Source organism: Colias eurytheme, chromosome 29 (assembly GCF_061535395.1).
Source record: "Colias eurytheme isolate Ceu_HAF_F1 chromosome 29, ilColEury1 Martin Lab GWU primary, whole genome shotgun sequence".
Lineage (NCBI taxonomy): Eukaryota > Metazoa > Arthropoda > Insecta > Lepidoptera > Pieridae > Colias > Colias eurytheme.
Window position 1 is genome coordinate 1,901,922 of NC_143008.1, and position 17,828 is coordinate 1,919,749.

The following is a 17,828-nucleotide window of genomic DNA, read 5'->3' on the forward strand; positions in this document are numbered from 1 at the left end:
AATTATAAACAACGCAGAAGATGAATTTTTAACTTTTTTAATATAAAAGCAAGCATTTTTGTCAAAAACCGGTGTTTATTGTTTCCACCGGGAATCGAACCCAGCATCTCCGATTATTATTATGCATATGAATCTTTTAAATTATACATAAGACTGTTTTCTTCCTAATCTCTTTTTCATTTTTAATATTTCGTTTCAAAATCTCAAATTTACTTGTATAACAAATTTAATTTACTGTTTAAAAGTATTTTTCTAATATATATATAGGAAGCTTTTCTATCATTACGTTTCAAAATATTATAATTTTATCGTGACTAAAAAAAAAACAAAGAAAATCATCGGTTCAGTAGCTATAAATCTTGATCTAGTAGATCATTAATAAGAATCTTAAAAAATAAATAGAAAAACTTCCGTAATTTAAAAATTGTGGCAACCCTGAAAGAAAAAATTGGATTAGCGACTTTAACTTTTCTGCCAAACTATTTATTTACAATAATTCAACTTTACTTCAAATTTATTCAAAATTAAAAAATTTACTAATTACATTTCAGTATAATTTGTTGAAACCCAACACCATTAAAAAAATCTTAAAATGTCAATATCATGCTTCAAAATTGGCAGATGGCAATACTATATTATTACTTTTTATTATTTTTATATAAAAATAATCGACTTACCGCGCAAAATCGCAGTTTTCGTTCTAATGTATCGTTACTTGAATTTCCGCTATTTTACTATACTTTTTTTTATATAATATTTGCTTAAAACTATGTCTAACCTTAGGAACATTGTTGCCAGCTGTGGTGGCCACTTGACGGTAAAAATACAGATAATAAAATTAGAATCGTTCTATTAATAAAATATACATGTATTTTATCTCTTATTGAGACAAAACATGTATATTGAATCTATAAGTTATTTTGCCAAGTTTATTTGTATAATTCTTATTAATTATTTAAAGACTGTGACTCAGAGTTCAAATACAAAATTAATCTCCGGTAATCGTTACTAAAATTAACAAAATTTAACTGCCGATTCAATAAATTGTTTTTCATTATCATTACTACTTAACAACGTTACTAGCAAATCTCAATTTACCCGTCGATATCTAGCTTAACAATTTCCCGTTACCCAATTAAAGGTTTGCCTTCAAAAATCTCGATGCCTTGTCTAGCCACCCTTAATTTTAATAGCACAAATATCATAAACCCCTAACTAGCAAACTACAACTGCTAAAAATTTCATTACGCGATCCCATCAAATCGCCCCAGACCTAACCACCGTGAATCCTACAATCGTATTGTACTGTAAGTCTATCCCATCACACCTATTGATCTTGAATCACGCGCGATCCCACTACATTACTGCTCCTGACCTATTATTCACCGCGAATTCTATTAAACGACGATCCCACTATCGACCCCCAACCCACTTCTCTACACCTGGCCTTCGCGAATCCCACAAGCCGATCCCATTATATCTCGACCCCACCCTACCACTCCTCACCTAGCCACGGGGAAGGTATTGGAATGGAATTACCTACCACGATTCCTACACATCGATCCCACTTGTTCCCACTATCCGACTACATCTCGATCCCACCCCATAACTCCTCACCTAGCCCTCGCGAATCCTATTATCATAATCCACTATAACCCAATCACATCAATCTATTGATCCTAAATCACACGTAATCCCACCCCACTGCTCCCAACTCAATTGCACTATATCTCTAACCTGCTATTGCAACTGACTATTTCTGGAACCCACAACACTTCTAGATGTAATTAGCCTTTGCAATCGATCGATCGACCCCACTACCACACCCCACTATTGTATCCGACTACATCTCTATCCCACCCCATAACTCCTCACCTAGCCACCGCGAATCCCATACATCGATCCAACTATTCGTCTATATTTCGATCCCACCCCGCGGCCGCCAAGTGGCCACCGCCAGCACGAAGCCGCCCGCCGTCAGCCGCGCCACCGCTATCGCATACAAAACAACAGCTGACCGACGAAACTCGCCGACATTGCCGACTTGGCCGACATGGCCGACACCGGCCAAGTGAGTGAGCTTGGCCGACGTGGCCGACGCTAAATGTGGCGGCGGTAACGCTACGCGATTGTCACTGCAACGGAAGTTTCCTTTCCGTTGCAGCTTTGTGACGAAAGCGTTTCCGTTATTTACGTATATTGATGAAGTGAAACTTCTTAAGGCGCGTTGAGAGTAAAATTTCAAGACACGTCATGGCAATACCGTCACGTCATGGAGCTAAGCGACGATTTTGGTATCTTTGAATCTTGCCAAAGAAGTTTCACTTCACTTCTGACGTGTGCTCGGAACACACACTTTTTTTCTGCCAATCGTGAAACGCTACCGCCTCGGAGAAATGTGACATTATAGTGAATTGCAAATGGACGTCAGTTTGGAAAATTATTTGCGAAATAATTATAATAGAATTATTTGTTTTACTGTACTGAAATAAAGTTTCTTTTATTTTGTTCGTATCAATATGTGTGAACAATTTACTTTTCCAAACTACGTGAAATGGGACATTCAAACATATATTTGAATTTATGATTCAGTTTTTTTAAGCTTTCTAATTCAAAATATTATTAATTTTTATTTGTTAAGTAACTGGTTAAAACAAATAAAACATTTTTTTAACAGAAGCAATAATGAAAAACTGTATCATAAATTGTTAGAGAAAAAAATATCTTGCAAAAATTGTAATATTCAAAATTTCAATATATTTGATCAAATTTCTAATTTAAAAGTTAAAATTCGCTTTGCGTGAACATTCATAAAACACTTCATACTTGGGAAATCGAACCCAGATAATTTTATTTGACTATAAACAAAATAAAACAAATTGTACTGTTAATATTTCACCATAATTATTACATATTCTATATTAGACAGGATTCGAACCTGTTTACTTTATATTATTGCTAAGAAATTCAATATAATCTGTGTCCATATTCAATAATTTTCAAAAATAATTATTATTATTTGAAACAATTCAATAAAAGGTCATTAGCTGGTATTTAACTCCCTCACTTGTCTCAAAAAATGACATTTACTTAAAAATGTACAGAAGTAGCCAAATTCAACGAATATCAGCGTACAAATTATTTCATTAAGGACATAATAAAACATATTTTAATCTATCCTCATGAGCTTATGGAATTTTGACTCGATTTGATCGAAATTTGTCTCTCAAGTGATGGACAGATTTTGATGAATTTTGGTACATTACAAAGGTGCGTAAGAGACTGCAAGCAGCCCGCATACCCTTTTTGCCCGTTGTTTGAAAAAATAGGCCCGTCATCACTACATAGTATAAAACAAAGTCGCTTTCTCTGACCCTATGTCCCTATATATGCTTAAATCTTTAAAACTACGCAACGGATTTTGATGCGGTTTTTTTAAATAGATATAGTGATTCAAGAGGAAGGTTTTAGTATATAATTTATTATGTTTTTAACCCTTGTGAGAGAGACAAATAAAGGTTTTATTTATTTATTTATGTTTTAGACAAAGCGGGCGAAGCCGCGGGCGGAAAGCTAGTTTGAAAATAAAATGCAATAGTCTATTTGTTATGTGTAATGCTGCGAATGTTCCTGAACATTGCAGCATATGCTGAGCTGTCTCCTTTTTGTCAGGGTTTTTAATCTCGATTGGCCTGCTACTATGTTTCTGAATATTTTTTAATTCTTTACCCCCAGTTTTGAAGAATCGTCAAATTTTGCGTTGTAAGTAAACTTGGAAAGTAGAAACTGTTCAAACTTGTTGTGCGGCTCGATTAAAGGTCCAGTGGTGAGAGGTCGGCCGTTTTTCACCATTTTGAATTCTTTTCACAATCTGTTGTAATTGCTCGAGGTCAAAAGTTCAGTTCAAACATATAATATACTAGCAAACCGGGCGAACTCCGTTTCGCTACCAGAGACACCTTTTCTTTGCTATAAACCTCACGGAGCCCGAGACCTTTCCAACGAATGCAAAACCGTGGAAATCGGTTCGTGCATTCTGTAGTTATAGCGTCAGGAAGGAAAACCCGACTTATTTTTATATAGTAGATAGCCGCTAACTTTTTCGCAGGAAAGTTCAAGATTAGGTTCGTATTTTTATGCATAATATCATACACGTGTGGAGAAAGGAAGGTGTAATTCCTCTATTGAAAAAAGAGGATTCTCGACTCATCATCATCTATCGGTCCTCATTCAGGTTCTTATGTTTGCGACAAATTTGCAAATAAAATTGAAAATCGCACATCCCGCTCTGATTGCGGTGATTATTTTTACCTCCGGGACTACCAAACTCGTCCTTTTTCTAAGGGCTGTTTTTTTTAATGTTTAATTATCATCACGCCATAGTACAATCCACACGGACAGATCACGTGTGCCACATTTGAGACCCTATGATTGTTGTATGTTGCCCCCCCCCCCTCTAGAATCGCGATTGTATAGGGGTCATGTTTATTTTTTAAATGCATCTGCACCTGCAACACTTCTAGTGTTACAAGTGTTTATGGGCGGTGGTGACCACTTAACATCAGGTGGCCCCACCTGCCCCTTTGCTTGCTCTGTCATAAAAAAAAAAATCTTCATATCCTACCTCCTCCTAACCTCTTTTACATGGTGTTTTTGGCAAATTATGACGTCGGCGACCATTTTTTTGGTAAATCTTCAAATTCAAATGACGATTTTGGGCAAAGTTAGCAACGATGGCGGCCATTTACCCCATCATTTCAACCATCTTTTTTTCGCAAATCTACCTATGTATAGATCCCCCCTCCACCCAAATATCTATAAATTTGGGATTTTGGCAATATTTGGGTCCCGAATCTTTCTAGACCGACAATTTAATCGATTTTGGCATCATTTCCGACCGTTCCGTGTATATCTCACCGTCTCCCGGCGTCTCTCCTTCTCCTCCTTGTCCCTCCGCCGCAGCTCGGCCACGTGCTCGTTGAAGCACGCCTCGCGCTCGCGCGGCTTCTCTATACCGCGGAACCGTTCGTCGCGGCAGTACTTCGTCGAGAACTCCGTGAATGACGATCTGTTGAGGGAATGTTACATTATAGAAAAACATCTTATATATATAAATCTCGTGTCACAATGTTTGTCCTCAATGGACCCCTAAACCACTTAACCGATTATAATAAAATTCGCACACCATGTGCAGTTCGATCCAACTTGAGAGATAGGATAGGTTTTATCCCGGAAATCCCACGGGAAAGGGACTATACGGGGTTTTCTCTGAAAACGCGGGCGAAGCCGCGGGAGAAAAGCTAGTATAAGATAAAATTGAAACGAATGTTATCTGTATAATTTAAATTGAAAAATATATAGAAAAAGCTAGTAAAATTTAATTAACATTTTAAATTATGTATTAAAAAATTCACAGTGGGTTAACTAGGGATTTAAAACTTATGTGAAATTATGTAAAAAAAATTGTGAAAAATAAAATATAAATGTTGAATTTGAAATTTGAATTTATTAGGCGGGTCTGCATATGCGAGCAATGAATGTAACTCGGCCGAGGAGAATGAGGCCACGTTCACACTTACCGAGCTGCTTCGCGCAGCAATAGGGAATATTCATGTTTTTCTTTTTTGTCTTAAATTAATAGTTTACTAAATAAATACTAAGTAAATTCATCCCCTAAAGGGGTAAAATAGGGGATGAAAAGTTATACCATGAAAATTTATCTTTTCCACGCAAGCGAAGTTGCGGGCAACAGCTAGTCTTTAATAAGTGCATTTGTTAGTTGTCTTGTTTGTTTTTCTCTTATTCACGTCGCAACGGCGCGATTTTATGATTCAATTTTTATGTCTAGAGCTGAAGCGTTTGGCGGCATAGCCCTAGGCTATTTACGCGGGTGAAATGCTAAAAAATATGTTTTGTAGCAAATCTATTTTTGACGTGACAACGTCTTATAATTCGATAGAGCCGGTTGCACGCACGAAAAAACATGAATCATGCGGCGTTACCTCGCTCTGAGGCGTTCCATGTAAGGCTTGAAGTTCAAACGAGAGCGCGGAACGAGCGACAAAGAAGCACAATTGGCCGTTGTCACGTTCAACTATCGTCAGTAAACCGACTTTACAGACAACCAATTTTTTTTTTTTCACTTAATATTGAATCAATACTAACTTAGCGTGCAACTTGGCCTCTTCCATGAGCTGTTTGAACGCTTGCTTCTTCAGCAGCAACTTGTTCCGTTTCTCCTTGCGCTCCTCCTCAGCCCGGTCACGTACGTATTTGTTGAACACCTGTAATTATTTAAATAATTTAGTATTTTATATTTATTTGTATGATTTTGCTTGTTAAAACTAAATGAAATGCAGCTCGTATCATTAGGAACGAGATATAACACTTCTGGTGAAGAAGTTTTTAGTCACCTTTCTCACCAGGTACCTGCCCAGGTGTCACTGGGCAAACTTCACAAACACGCAGGTATACAAAGTACATGAGACACTACTGAGAACTTAAAGTTTCATCTTTTAGAAAATAAGTTATGTCTTATCGCTCTGGGATCTTACTCTATTAGGGTTGGCACATTAATTGTGACTAGCGTAAAGAAATTCGCGTTTTTCTGATGAAATACATCCGTAAACAGCACAACATCTAACCATTTTCTAGGAAAAACGATATTCACAAATCCAAATAATAAAATTACTTTAAGTCAATTTGATTAATGTTGTCAATCTTCGTTGCGTATCGTTCTTGCAGAAAAATGCGGGCCATTTATAGCGTTATCGTGCGGGGTGAGGTGTTTAATTTTGACGGGAGGCGGAGAGTGTCCGTTCTGTAGCGTTTAGCTACTATTATGTATTCTGTGGATATAGAGATCGGCAGCTCGAGCCACTCGCGTCTGACATCACTGCGCGTCTGTGACGTCACTGCGCACTCGTGACGTCACTGCGCACTCGTGACGTTACTGCTCCCCACTCACGCACCTGGCGGCGCTCCTTCGACTCGAGCAGCAGGTAGCGGCCGTCGAACACGATCTTGTGCAGCTCCTTCTCCCACGGGCTGAACGCGGACACGTCGTTCTCGCGCAGCAGCTGCAGGAAGTCGGCGACGCGCTGCTCGAACGGCAGCTCGAGCCGCTTGCGAGCAGCGAGCATCTCCGCTTCGAGCGCCGCGCTCGCGTCCAGCTTCGGCTTGCGGGCTGCTGCTGCTGCTGGAGCAGCGGCTGTGGTGGTGACGCCGGGTGTAGCTGCTACCGCTGCGAAGGAAATAGCCATCATTAAAAAATACGAAAGAAAAACAGATGAAAAGTTTGTACTTAGTAGTTTTATAGCAGAAGAATTTTTAAATAGAAAAAAAAGACGGGTTGCACTCCGGGAGTGCCGGCAGAAGTGAAAACTTGATTATTAACGTTCAGCAATCGAGAGTTTTGTACATGAAATTATTGGGCATCTCATCAAAATAAAGCTACTCACGAAAAATTAGCTTGATAGTAATCACTTGCAAAAATGGGCGATGTATCCCGGACTAGGCATATAAGGGCTAAAAAAAAAAAAAACATCCGTCTTACGCTTTTTCGATCAGGCCACGTGTCCTGACGCGAGTTTAAGATTTTATACCCAACGCCGCCTAAGAAGTTTTCACTTCAAAAATTCTAAAATTGAGACGAGATTCAAAGATGCGTTTTTACACCGTATCGTGGCAACGACAGAACTCTCAACCACGCATGCGCCAAAAAAAAAATCATATTTATGTTAATTATAAGAAAAAAAAGACGGGACATTTTTCTTGAACACTATAAGCCGGTGCGCGGTGTTGGGAAGTTATATATTGAAAAAAAAGTGTATTAAATTGTACGTTTTAGTAGGTCAAAATCAAGTTTGAAAGAGTCAGTTACATTAAAACATGTCTAGTACAAACAAACATACATGAAACTAATAAAAAAATCATAAAATAAACAAAAAACATGCACATACCATCGTCCTTCTTGCTCTTCTTGACGTCCGTATCGGACTCGCTGTCCGAATCGATGCCTCGCTTCAGTTCACCGTTCGTCTTCGACGGCGTAGTCACCGCCGTGTCCTTGCGCTGGAAGGGCAAATGATTTATTAAATAATTAGCTTTGCGCCGCGTTTTCAAAGAAAAACCCGCATAGTTCCCGTTACCGTGTGATTTCCAGGATAAAACTTAATATACATATTTTTTATTGTTAGTTTTAAGTTTTGCCTTCGTCCGTTTTTTGTATCTGTGTGGTTTGTTTATAGTATAAAAATGAAACCCGTTTCGCGTTGTCTTGGCATGACGTGTGAACGGCTGAACCGATTTCAAGAATTCTTTTTTTATTATATTCCTTGAAGTACGAGGATGGTTCTATGTAGAGAAAACGTATATATGTACCACGGGCGAAGCCGGGGCGGATCACTAGTGATCAATAAATATTTTTATTATTATTATTTATTATTGTAAAAAGTGTTTATTTTAAAATAATTTAAAATAAACACTCACCGGCTGCGCCAAGTGCGGCGGCTGAGCTACAGCCGCGTCCACGTCCTTGCGGCCCAGCAGTTGTGCCGGTCGCTCCCACACGGACAGACGAGCTGTTGGGTTGTAGAAGAACACGCGCCCATCGCCCGTCCACACCACGCACCTACAGGACAAACACACAAAATATACGATTAAAATTATAAGAAATAATAACAACAATGAAAACTACGAGTATGCGCCTGTCCATACCACGCACCTAGAGGACAAACACACAAAATATACGATTAAAATTATAAGAAATAATAACAACAATGAAAACTACGAGTATGCGCCTGTCCATACCACGCACCTAGAGGACAAACACACAAAATATACGATTAAAATTATAAGAAATAATAACAACAATGAAAACAACGAGTATGCGCCTGTCCACACCACGCACCTAGAGGACAAACACACAAAATATACGATTAAAATATGTACTAAGAAATAATAAGAACAATGATCAATGTAAACTTCAAGTATGTATAAGAATCCATATAATTTGTACCTACGTAACATCGTTGTAACTTTTACATTCCGCAAAAAAAGATAATTTAAAATGTGAATTTGAATTTGAAAATATTATTTAAACACGCACGTAAAAGACAATTAAATACAACAATGAAAATCGCATAAAAAACGACACTGGACCTTTAAGAAATTAAATAAATAGAACATTGGGGCAAGAAAGAACCTATGTACACCTATAACAGACAAGCAAAGCACTAAGTCGAAAACGATATTGATAATTACTAATTTTGGACGGTTTTATCGATATAACTAAAAATTAAAATTGCAAAAATTTGAATTTATAAAATGTATGTAAAAATGTCCTCTCTCTCTCTCTCCTCCCACCTGCTATAGTGTCACAAGTACTCACCAAGGAGTCCCAGATATAGGCGTGCTCGACACGGGCCTCGTCTTGTCCGGCTTCGGCTTCTCCCTCTCGGCCCGCTCCCGCTCGGCCCTCTCCCTCTCCTCCCGCTCCCTCTCCTCCCGCTCGCGCTCCTCCTTCTCCCTCTCCGCTCTCTCCTTCTCTACTCGCGCAGCTTCCGCGGCCGCTTCCGCGTCGGTCAGCTCGTCGACGTCTATCACTGGACAAATGTGTTTTACATGTACCATTGTAAATAATAATAATAATAACCTAATAATATACAGGGTGTAATCGTTAAGGCGCTGACTCCACGAGCGAGAGAATCGCGGCGATATTATCGTCGTGCCACGTATTTCTATACACTCTCTATGGAACCGTCTCCACACGGCGATATCATCGCCGCGATGCGACGAGTGGCAATGAGCGTGCGAAACGTCATTACATCGTCGCTAGCCCGCCGCGACTATACTCTATCCACCGAGTCAAGTTAATACGGAAAACATAGACTTGTTTGTGATTGGTCAGCGATAACCGTTAATGCATTGTACAGACTACGTGTATATTTTAGTCTGATTGTGGTACCCGTACTGTGCAGACGCGCTCATATTTTATTGTTATTGTTCCGTGACCTGGCGTGTACTTTGGACTGTTTTTAATTATTTTTGTTTCGGGGGTTTTTTTGAATTATAATAATTACGTAAATTATAATGAAAATAAATGATGTAAATATTTTATTACTCTTGTTTTTTTTCCTTCACATTAAATACATTAATTTAATAAAAGCTTTTTTTTTATTTATTTTAAGAAACTTCTACTAACCCAATTTTTCACCTACTTATTATATTACAAAGGCAAGTGTAGTCGTGGGAAGAAAGCTATTTTTTATTTAAGAGTAGCGCAGTGTGTACGTACATTCAGAATGGTTTACGCCCACTGACTATTTTTGTCTCTGTCATTTGTATGGGATTACGTGACAGAGAGAGCGCTATATTAACTTGACTCGGTGGATGGAGTTTAGCAACGGGCCCGCCGCGCGCTCGCGACGATCGCGCAGCGGGCGCGCTGTCAAACGCAGCGTCATTTCAGCGTTGCCTCTGGTCTTCTCGTAGTTCTCTTCAAGGAAACGTATACCGTAACGAGTCGCCGCGGAAACGCTGCGATTCCGTTACGACTCGCGACGATACGCGGCGGAATTATCGCTCGTTCGTGGAGATTATCCGACGATATAAGGGCGGACTCGTCGCGATTCTCTCGCTCGTGGAGTCAGCGCCTAAGTGTGCACAGGCGATTGTTCCGTAACATTTGCAGATAACAAAAAACTTTAATGTGATATCGAAAGCCCTTTACCTAATGCGTAAAATGACAAAAATGACTTTCTAAAAATAAAACGGGAAATATCTAAAAAATAGTTGAATTTCTATTGGCCACATCATGATGTGGTTTGAGTATATAAGAAATCGTTTCTTAATACGGGCAACTGAACGCGCGGTTTTTTTCAAGACAATTTAACAATCTGGTCAAACCAAGTTGAAATATGACCACGACCGACACATATAAAAATATAGTTGAAACATACAAAACAAAAAACATTCAGACCAACATTTATTTAATTTTTAGGCGGTGACAGGATAATTTAATAAGTCGAAAAATATAATAATAATATTTAAAAACTTCACAATATTGATAATATTATAAATTAAAAATCTACTCACCACCGTCAAGTATTATTGGGTCATTTTTTTTCTCCGTCTTCTCTCCTTTTTCGAAGGCTATTTTGGCTTTTAATTCTGTAATAAAATATAACATTATTTATACATTTTTACTAAACATATTTATTTGTGCTCAGAATCTATACATATAGCTATGTATATTTAATTGGGGAGAGAGGATGTCTTCCATTTACAGTGCATTTACATCAAACGAACATAGAGCTAGAGCAAGAGCATTCTTTTGTGATCTTTTAGTGTAAACGAAAAGTCGTATTCAGTGTTGTTCAGTATTAGAACATTGCATAAAATCTTTTCGAACATACTAATAACAACGAAAGAATGTTCTACGCCTGTTTACACTAAAGGAATTTGACATAGTGGGGTTAAAATGAGCATTCGCTCGTTTGATGTAAATGCACAGTTACAGTTACAAAATTGAAAGCAATATTATGTTACGAGGCGACAGATGAAAATCTCCGGGAGATTTTTAATGTGTCGAAAAATTGTGCGAAATAAAAATTTAACGTTGTTTACAATATTATGTTGTCGCAAACACAAATGCACACAGTCCCGTAAAATTTTTTCTTTCTTTTTTAGGTTTTTCCTTTTTAACGAACTTCTGAAAAAATGAATCGGTTCTCATTTCGGCCGGTATATTTTTTAAATTTCACGTCATGGAGTAAGGCGACGATTTTGAAATCTTTGAATCTTGGAAGTTTCACTTCTAACCCGTCGCTCGGCACACATCATGTACACCGATTTTTTATAATATTATAATATCTTTTTTTCCTTTTTCCCCTATATTTATATTCCCTTGTGGTGGGACTCACCCTCGAGCCTCTGCAGCGGCTCCGGCTTCACCCACACGCTCTGCGCTCGAGCCGCGTGGTGGTAGTACGCTCTTCCGTCCGGGGCTACATGTGTAGTCCATTCTGCTGCTGCCGCTTCCAGTTCTGGGGGTATCACCTGACGGACAAACAAAAAAAAAATTTAAAAAAGACGTGTGGCACTCGGGGACTGCCGCGGTAAAGCTATTACATGCTATGCCTTCAAGCCACACCTCCGCGCCCGTCCCCGTGGGGAGCGTGAGGTTTTTTCGTTACGATTCGGTCCCCGCGCTCAAGGCCCGCGATAGAAGCTATGCAATAGCTTAAAAATATTGAGCAATACACTGACAAAAACGCTTCCTTGATTCTGTGAATAATGCATGAACCGAGTTGTCCTGCAATCGATTTCTGCAGCTGTGTCCCACGGTCTCACCCGCATTCCTGTTGATCTTAGCGTGATGATATAGATAGCCTTCCTCGATAAATGGGCTAACACCGAAAGAATTCAAATCGGACCAGTAGTTCCCGAGATTAGCGCGTTCAAACAAACAAACTCTTCAGCTTTATAATATTAGTATACATGTTAGTAGTATACTCACGGTAGGTTCCTTCTTAGAGGGCGGCGGTGTTCCGTCTAAAACAATCGGTGAATCCGTGTCGGTTGTCGCTTGTGCGTTCATTTGATTCGCCGCTGGTGGCGGGGCGCCTGTAAATTTTTGATTGAATTAAAACGTTGAAAAATATATAAATACATCGACTGACCGGTTGGCTTGGTTGGTAGTGACCCTGCCTTCCAAGCCAGAGGTCGTGGGTTCGATTCCCACCCGGGGCAAATATTTGTGTGATGAACATGGATGTTTGCTCTGTGTCTGGGTGTTAATTATCTATATAAGTATTTATTTAAAATTATATATGTATGTTTATCAGCCATCTGGTTTCCATAACACAAGCGAAAGCTTAGTATGGGATCAGATTAGGAATGGGTCGTCGACACATTTTTCATCAACGAGACTAGACCGTTAAATGTCGTTCATCAACTAGTTAAAATCTTCGACTAGTCGATGTGTAAACTGAAACGAATTGACACGGTCGACCGACGCGCCACGGTATTGGTAATCGAACGTTCTTACCACGAAGTTATTACGAATTATAGATTTTCAAAGAATTCAATGTCAGGGTTGTCTCTAGTAAAGAAAAAGTCAGAGCTGTTTTTTAACAATTATATATTTATCACCTATCTATTACCAAGTTTTTGTTTATGTTTTAACTTGTTGTTTTAAGTCGTTAGTTATAGTCGATATTTTAACATTATTCAATATATTATTATAAGTAGGTAATCCTTATGATATGTAATAAATTAACTGAATAAAAAAAATATCTTAGATTTTTAAGACAATTCAATAATATCAAATTAATACAAATTAATCTCTTTTTTTTTTCAATATTTCGAGCATTGATCATAGTAATCTCATTAAAAGTCAAACGGAATTAACGGTAAAAATATATAGTACGGTATAATACGGTAGTTGATACAAACGTGTCGACTGACGAGCCGTCTACGACGAGTCGTTTAGCCGTCTACGGTGGACTATTATACGGCCACGTCGAAGCGTTAACCGTCGCGGACGCGTTGACTAGCGTTTCGACTCTTTTGTTTAGTCGTTGAATTCAACTAGTCCGTTGATGAACGATGGACTAGTCGAATCGTTGAGTGTACATAGACGGTTAATTTAACTAGCCCGTTGATTCAACGCCCATGCCTAGATCAGATCGTGCCGTGTGTGAAATTGTCCAGGAAATATTTATATTTAATTTATTTATAAAATAATAGGCATATAAAAACTTCATAAAAAACAGCAAAATGCCTTATGGCTTTGATATCTTAGCCATCTCTCTACCATGTTTGTATAATTATAAATAGGGATGTAACGATACCGATACCGATACCGATATATCGGCCGATATATCGGCAAGCCGATATATCGGTATCGCCGATAATAAATCAACCGATACCGATATTTTAAAGTGAAACTTTTATTACATCGTCTCAAACTTTTTGGTCTGTGTAGCGCATGTCGCGTGTATCGCGGCTGCCGAGTAGGTATACTACTCGGCAGCCGACCGTCACGCGACATGCGCTACACAAAGCAGTGTTCGGAACCGTTCGAACAGTTTCACTTTTACCGTGGTTTCATAAAACCACACAACATTTTTTTATTAAATTCTTTCTTTTCTTTTATGTTTTTGCATTGTATTCATTCATATTGTTTTATTTCTGTTTCTGTAATAGTGTTAAGGAAGAGCGGAACCTCCTGACACAAGCATTTTATTTGCTTACTAGGAGTGTTCCAATCACAAATTTGTTTATGTATGTAAAGGAAAGAAATAAATAATTTTGAATTTTTTTAATTTTTAACGTGATAACGTTTTTAAAATCGTTTTAGTCGGGTGACATGTTCATAAACTTGTGTCACACCAAAACCTCACGAGCGCGATCGCAGGTATAACGAGAGAGAGACGGACCGATCTCCCGTTTCATCTCGAGCGCTGCCACTGCATTAAAATAAATAATAAATATTATAGGACATAATAATACTAAAATAAATGGTTTTGTTGTTTTTTGATTTGGCATTTTTATTTAAAAGAATACGATTAACAGTTGTCTCTGTTAAATGTTGGTAACTTTTTATGCATAATTCACTATTTATTTTTCTACCAAGCCATCGATATCGGTATCGGTATCGGTATCGGTATCGCCGATACATTACTACAAATATCGGTATCGGTATCGTATCGGCAAAATCATGTATCGTTACATCCCTAATTATAAAGTTATCATAATTAGTTTAAAAGAATATGTTTTCCTTTTTTAATGTTAATTCTTTATAAAAATCACATTTCTGTTTGTTCTATAGAAATAAGACAATTGCAAGAATTTTTTAGTGAAACATACACACATCCATCCATCCTCACAAACAGCTAAACCACTATCAATGCGACTCACCGTTCCCCTCGGGGGCCACAAAGCCGGGCTGCGCTACCATCGGCGGTGGGCCCCAGCCCCAGGGGCCCCAGGAGCCCGTCGGGGGCCCGGTCGCGTTGGGCCCCAGGGCCCCGGGACCTAGCGGGGGCCCCGATGGCGCTGTTGTCGTTTGCGGTGCCGCTGTGGAGTACAGCAAGTATTGTATTTGTATATATTTGTTATGTTTCACATGAAACTTAGTTTTATTGCATTCAAAAATAATTAAAGGCTAAGATAAGCAAGCTTTTCGTTATGATATTGTTTCGTTCAAAGCTCAGTTCACTAGATTTTTTTTTTTTCATAACTTAAATCAGCAAATTTACCTAAAATATCACAGGTTTATATTTCTAAGCCATCCAAACTAGAAGTCACAGCATGACTAACTTATGCAGTGACCGCACGATACAGGTAGTATAACATAAACTGTTTATATTATACTAGCTTTCCGCCCGCGGCTTCGCCCGCGTTTTCAAAGATAAACCCGTTCCCGTGGGATTTCCAGGATAAAACATCTTATGTGTTAATCCAACCCTCTATGTCCAAACCTCTAGTTACCCTCTATATGTGTGCTTAATTTCATTGTAATCGGTTCAGTAGTATTTCCGTGAAAGAGTAACAAACATCCATACATACAAACTTTCGCCTTTATAATAGTATTAGGTTAGGATTAGGACTAGCTGTATCGCATGGACGCAAAATCGAGCGTTTCATAGGTCATAGCCGTCGGAAAAATTTGAGCATTTCTATAACTCATATGTTTTTTTTTATGTATAACCTATAGCTTATACTTTTATATTCATAACTGGAAAGTTACATCCAAATCCGTCAAATAGTTTTTTCATGACATACATACATCCATCCCCACAAAATTTCGCATTTATACTATTAATATTAAGTATATTTAACTCACAATTAGGCATCTGCTGGTTATTCTGTATAGATTCGCCCGGCGGCATTTCGTCCATGTCAACTGCCGCTTCGGGTTGATCTTGTTTCGCTGAAATATAGAAAAACAAAGTATATTTATTAAAAAAGAATACATAAATAGTACATATTGTCATTTATATAATTTTGATGCTTTACTGTTACAAATAAAACATTAAGTTGAAACTGTATCTGATTCATTTAAATTTTAATCTTGTATTCATTTAATTGTTTTTGACAAAAAATATACTCTCTCTTCAATATAGTTTATTAAAAAACTAAACTCCTTTCAAATTGATTGAACTAAACCAAATTTAAATGGAACCACATTGGAGGCACAAGCTTTCAAATAAAAAAGAATCATCGAAATCGGTTCACCCAGTCGAAAGTTGTAAAGTAACAAACCAAAAAATAGACATTAGTCTATTCTTAATTAATTGAATTAAGAAATTTAATTAAGGACCTCCTCCTTTTTTTGATATTGATAGAAAAATAAATCAATCAATTATAATGTAACAAATAATATAACTTGTACATAAAGCTGGTCTTGTTGCTTACCAGTAATTTCATTCTGGCCATCTAGTAGAAAAAAAAGTACCAAAATTCAGAATATTGGAGACGAAATTGGAATATGCAATTTTTCTTGTGAAAACAAAGTTTACAATGGGACAAAAGTTAACAAAATAATGTAGAAAAATTGTAAATCGTGTATAAACTAAAAATTTCCAAGCAGAATTTTACAGCGTATAATTAAAATTGAAAGTTTACAAAATTTGAATCAAATCTGTCCATCTAAAGTGGGTCAAAATCGAGTCTAAAAGAGTCGGCTACATATACAAAGGTACAGGTGAAGCTAATATAAGCGTGATAAATCGATTTGATTTCAATTGCACCCGTACAAATATGGGCTATTATTATTTTTTAACCAGAAATTTAAAAAACGCCTTAAAATGTTCACCCTTGTCATTAGTACAAAAAAACTCCCTCTTTTATTAAAAGTCGGTTAGAAACTCACCCTCCTTAACCCACGGCGGGGGCTGCGTCATAAACGGGGGCACAGCGCCGGGGCCCCCGCCCTGGGGCCCCACGCCGGGGGGCATCATGCCCATCATGCCGTTCATCATGCCCATCGGGGGCCCCATGGGGTTGCCCATCGGCATCGATTGGTTGCCCATGCCTGGGTGCTGGCCTGGTGGGATAAATGTATACTTAAAGTCATGGAATCCCTACTAATATTTTAAGGGCTGATTATTTAATCCTTGGTTAAAACTTATTCGTCGAATAATGTATAAAACTACCATTTTAAAAACGTATTCTAATTGCCCGTGTTTGACAGTTTACGTGACATTTTAATATAGTGTAATACTTTATTGGACGGATAAGTTTTAACCAAGCATTGAAAAATCGCCCCTAAATGCGAAAGTAACTCTGTCTGTCAGTCTGTTACGCTTTCCCGCTTAAACCTCTCAACCGATTTTGATGAAATTTGGCACAGACAATCTTTAGACCCTGAGAAAGAACATAGGCTACCTTTTATCATAACACCACGCGGGCGAAGGCGCGGGCGGAAGCTAGTTACAGAATATTTTAGAACAAAACAATGTAGAACTACTTGTCTCAATGACAAGTAGTAGCAGGTATTTAGCCAAACGTGTTTTATTATTTAGCTGATAATAGTTTTTTTTATAATTGTCAAGGTAATACAGTGAAACTCATCAATTTTTTTTACGCTTTTATCTAATGCTAAAAAGATAAAAATGTTATTGCCTTTTTTGTAAACTATGTTGTACATTATTTAAATACATTTTTGTTCACAACTATTGTTTATCATTAATTTGTACAACGCATTTTGCTAATGTGTAAGATAATAATTAACAGTATCTTCTATATATTATAATAATAAGAATGGCTTGACCGGTTTTGAGTAAATTTTATGTATTTATTACACTTCAATAATTCAT

General features: G+C 37.8%; 1 protein-coding gene across 3 annotated transcripts in view; it reads right to left on the minus strand.

The window, feature by feature from the left end:
• LOC149896065 (uncharacterized) overlaps positions 1–17,828 on the minus strand; it is a 43,150-nt gene that overhangs the window by 20,527 nt on the left and 4,795 nt on the right. For all 3 annotated transcript variants that reach the window (XM_090118154.1, XM_090118153.1, XM_090118155.1), the window contains exons 4-15: positions 16,883–17,056; positions 15,854–15,940; positions 14,926–15,084; positions 12,521–12,627; positions 11,925–12,060; positions 11,098–11,172; positions 9,392–9,605; positions 8,491–8,632; positions 7,962–8,073; positions 6,972–7,243; positions 6,166–6,284; positions 4,918–5,068 (exon numbers count right to left, since the gene is read on the minus strand). In XM_090118154.1, the coding sequence (XP_089974280.1) occupies positions 4,918–5,068; positions 6,166–6,284; positions 6,972–7,243; positions 7,962–8,073; positions 8,491–8,632; positions 9,392–9,605; positions 11,098–11,172; positions 11,925–12,060; positions 12,521–12,627; positions 14,926–15,084; positions 15,854–15,940; positions 16,883–17,056 (1,748 nt within the window). The remainder of the gene's footprint in view (positions 1–4,917; positions 5,069–6,165; positions 6,285–6,971; positions 7,244–7,961; positions 8,074–8,490; positions 8,633–9,391; positions 9,606–11,097; positions 11,173–11,924; positions 12,061–12,520; positions 12,628–14,925; positions 15,085–15,853; positions 15,941–16,882; positions 17,057–17,828) is intronic.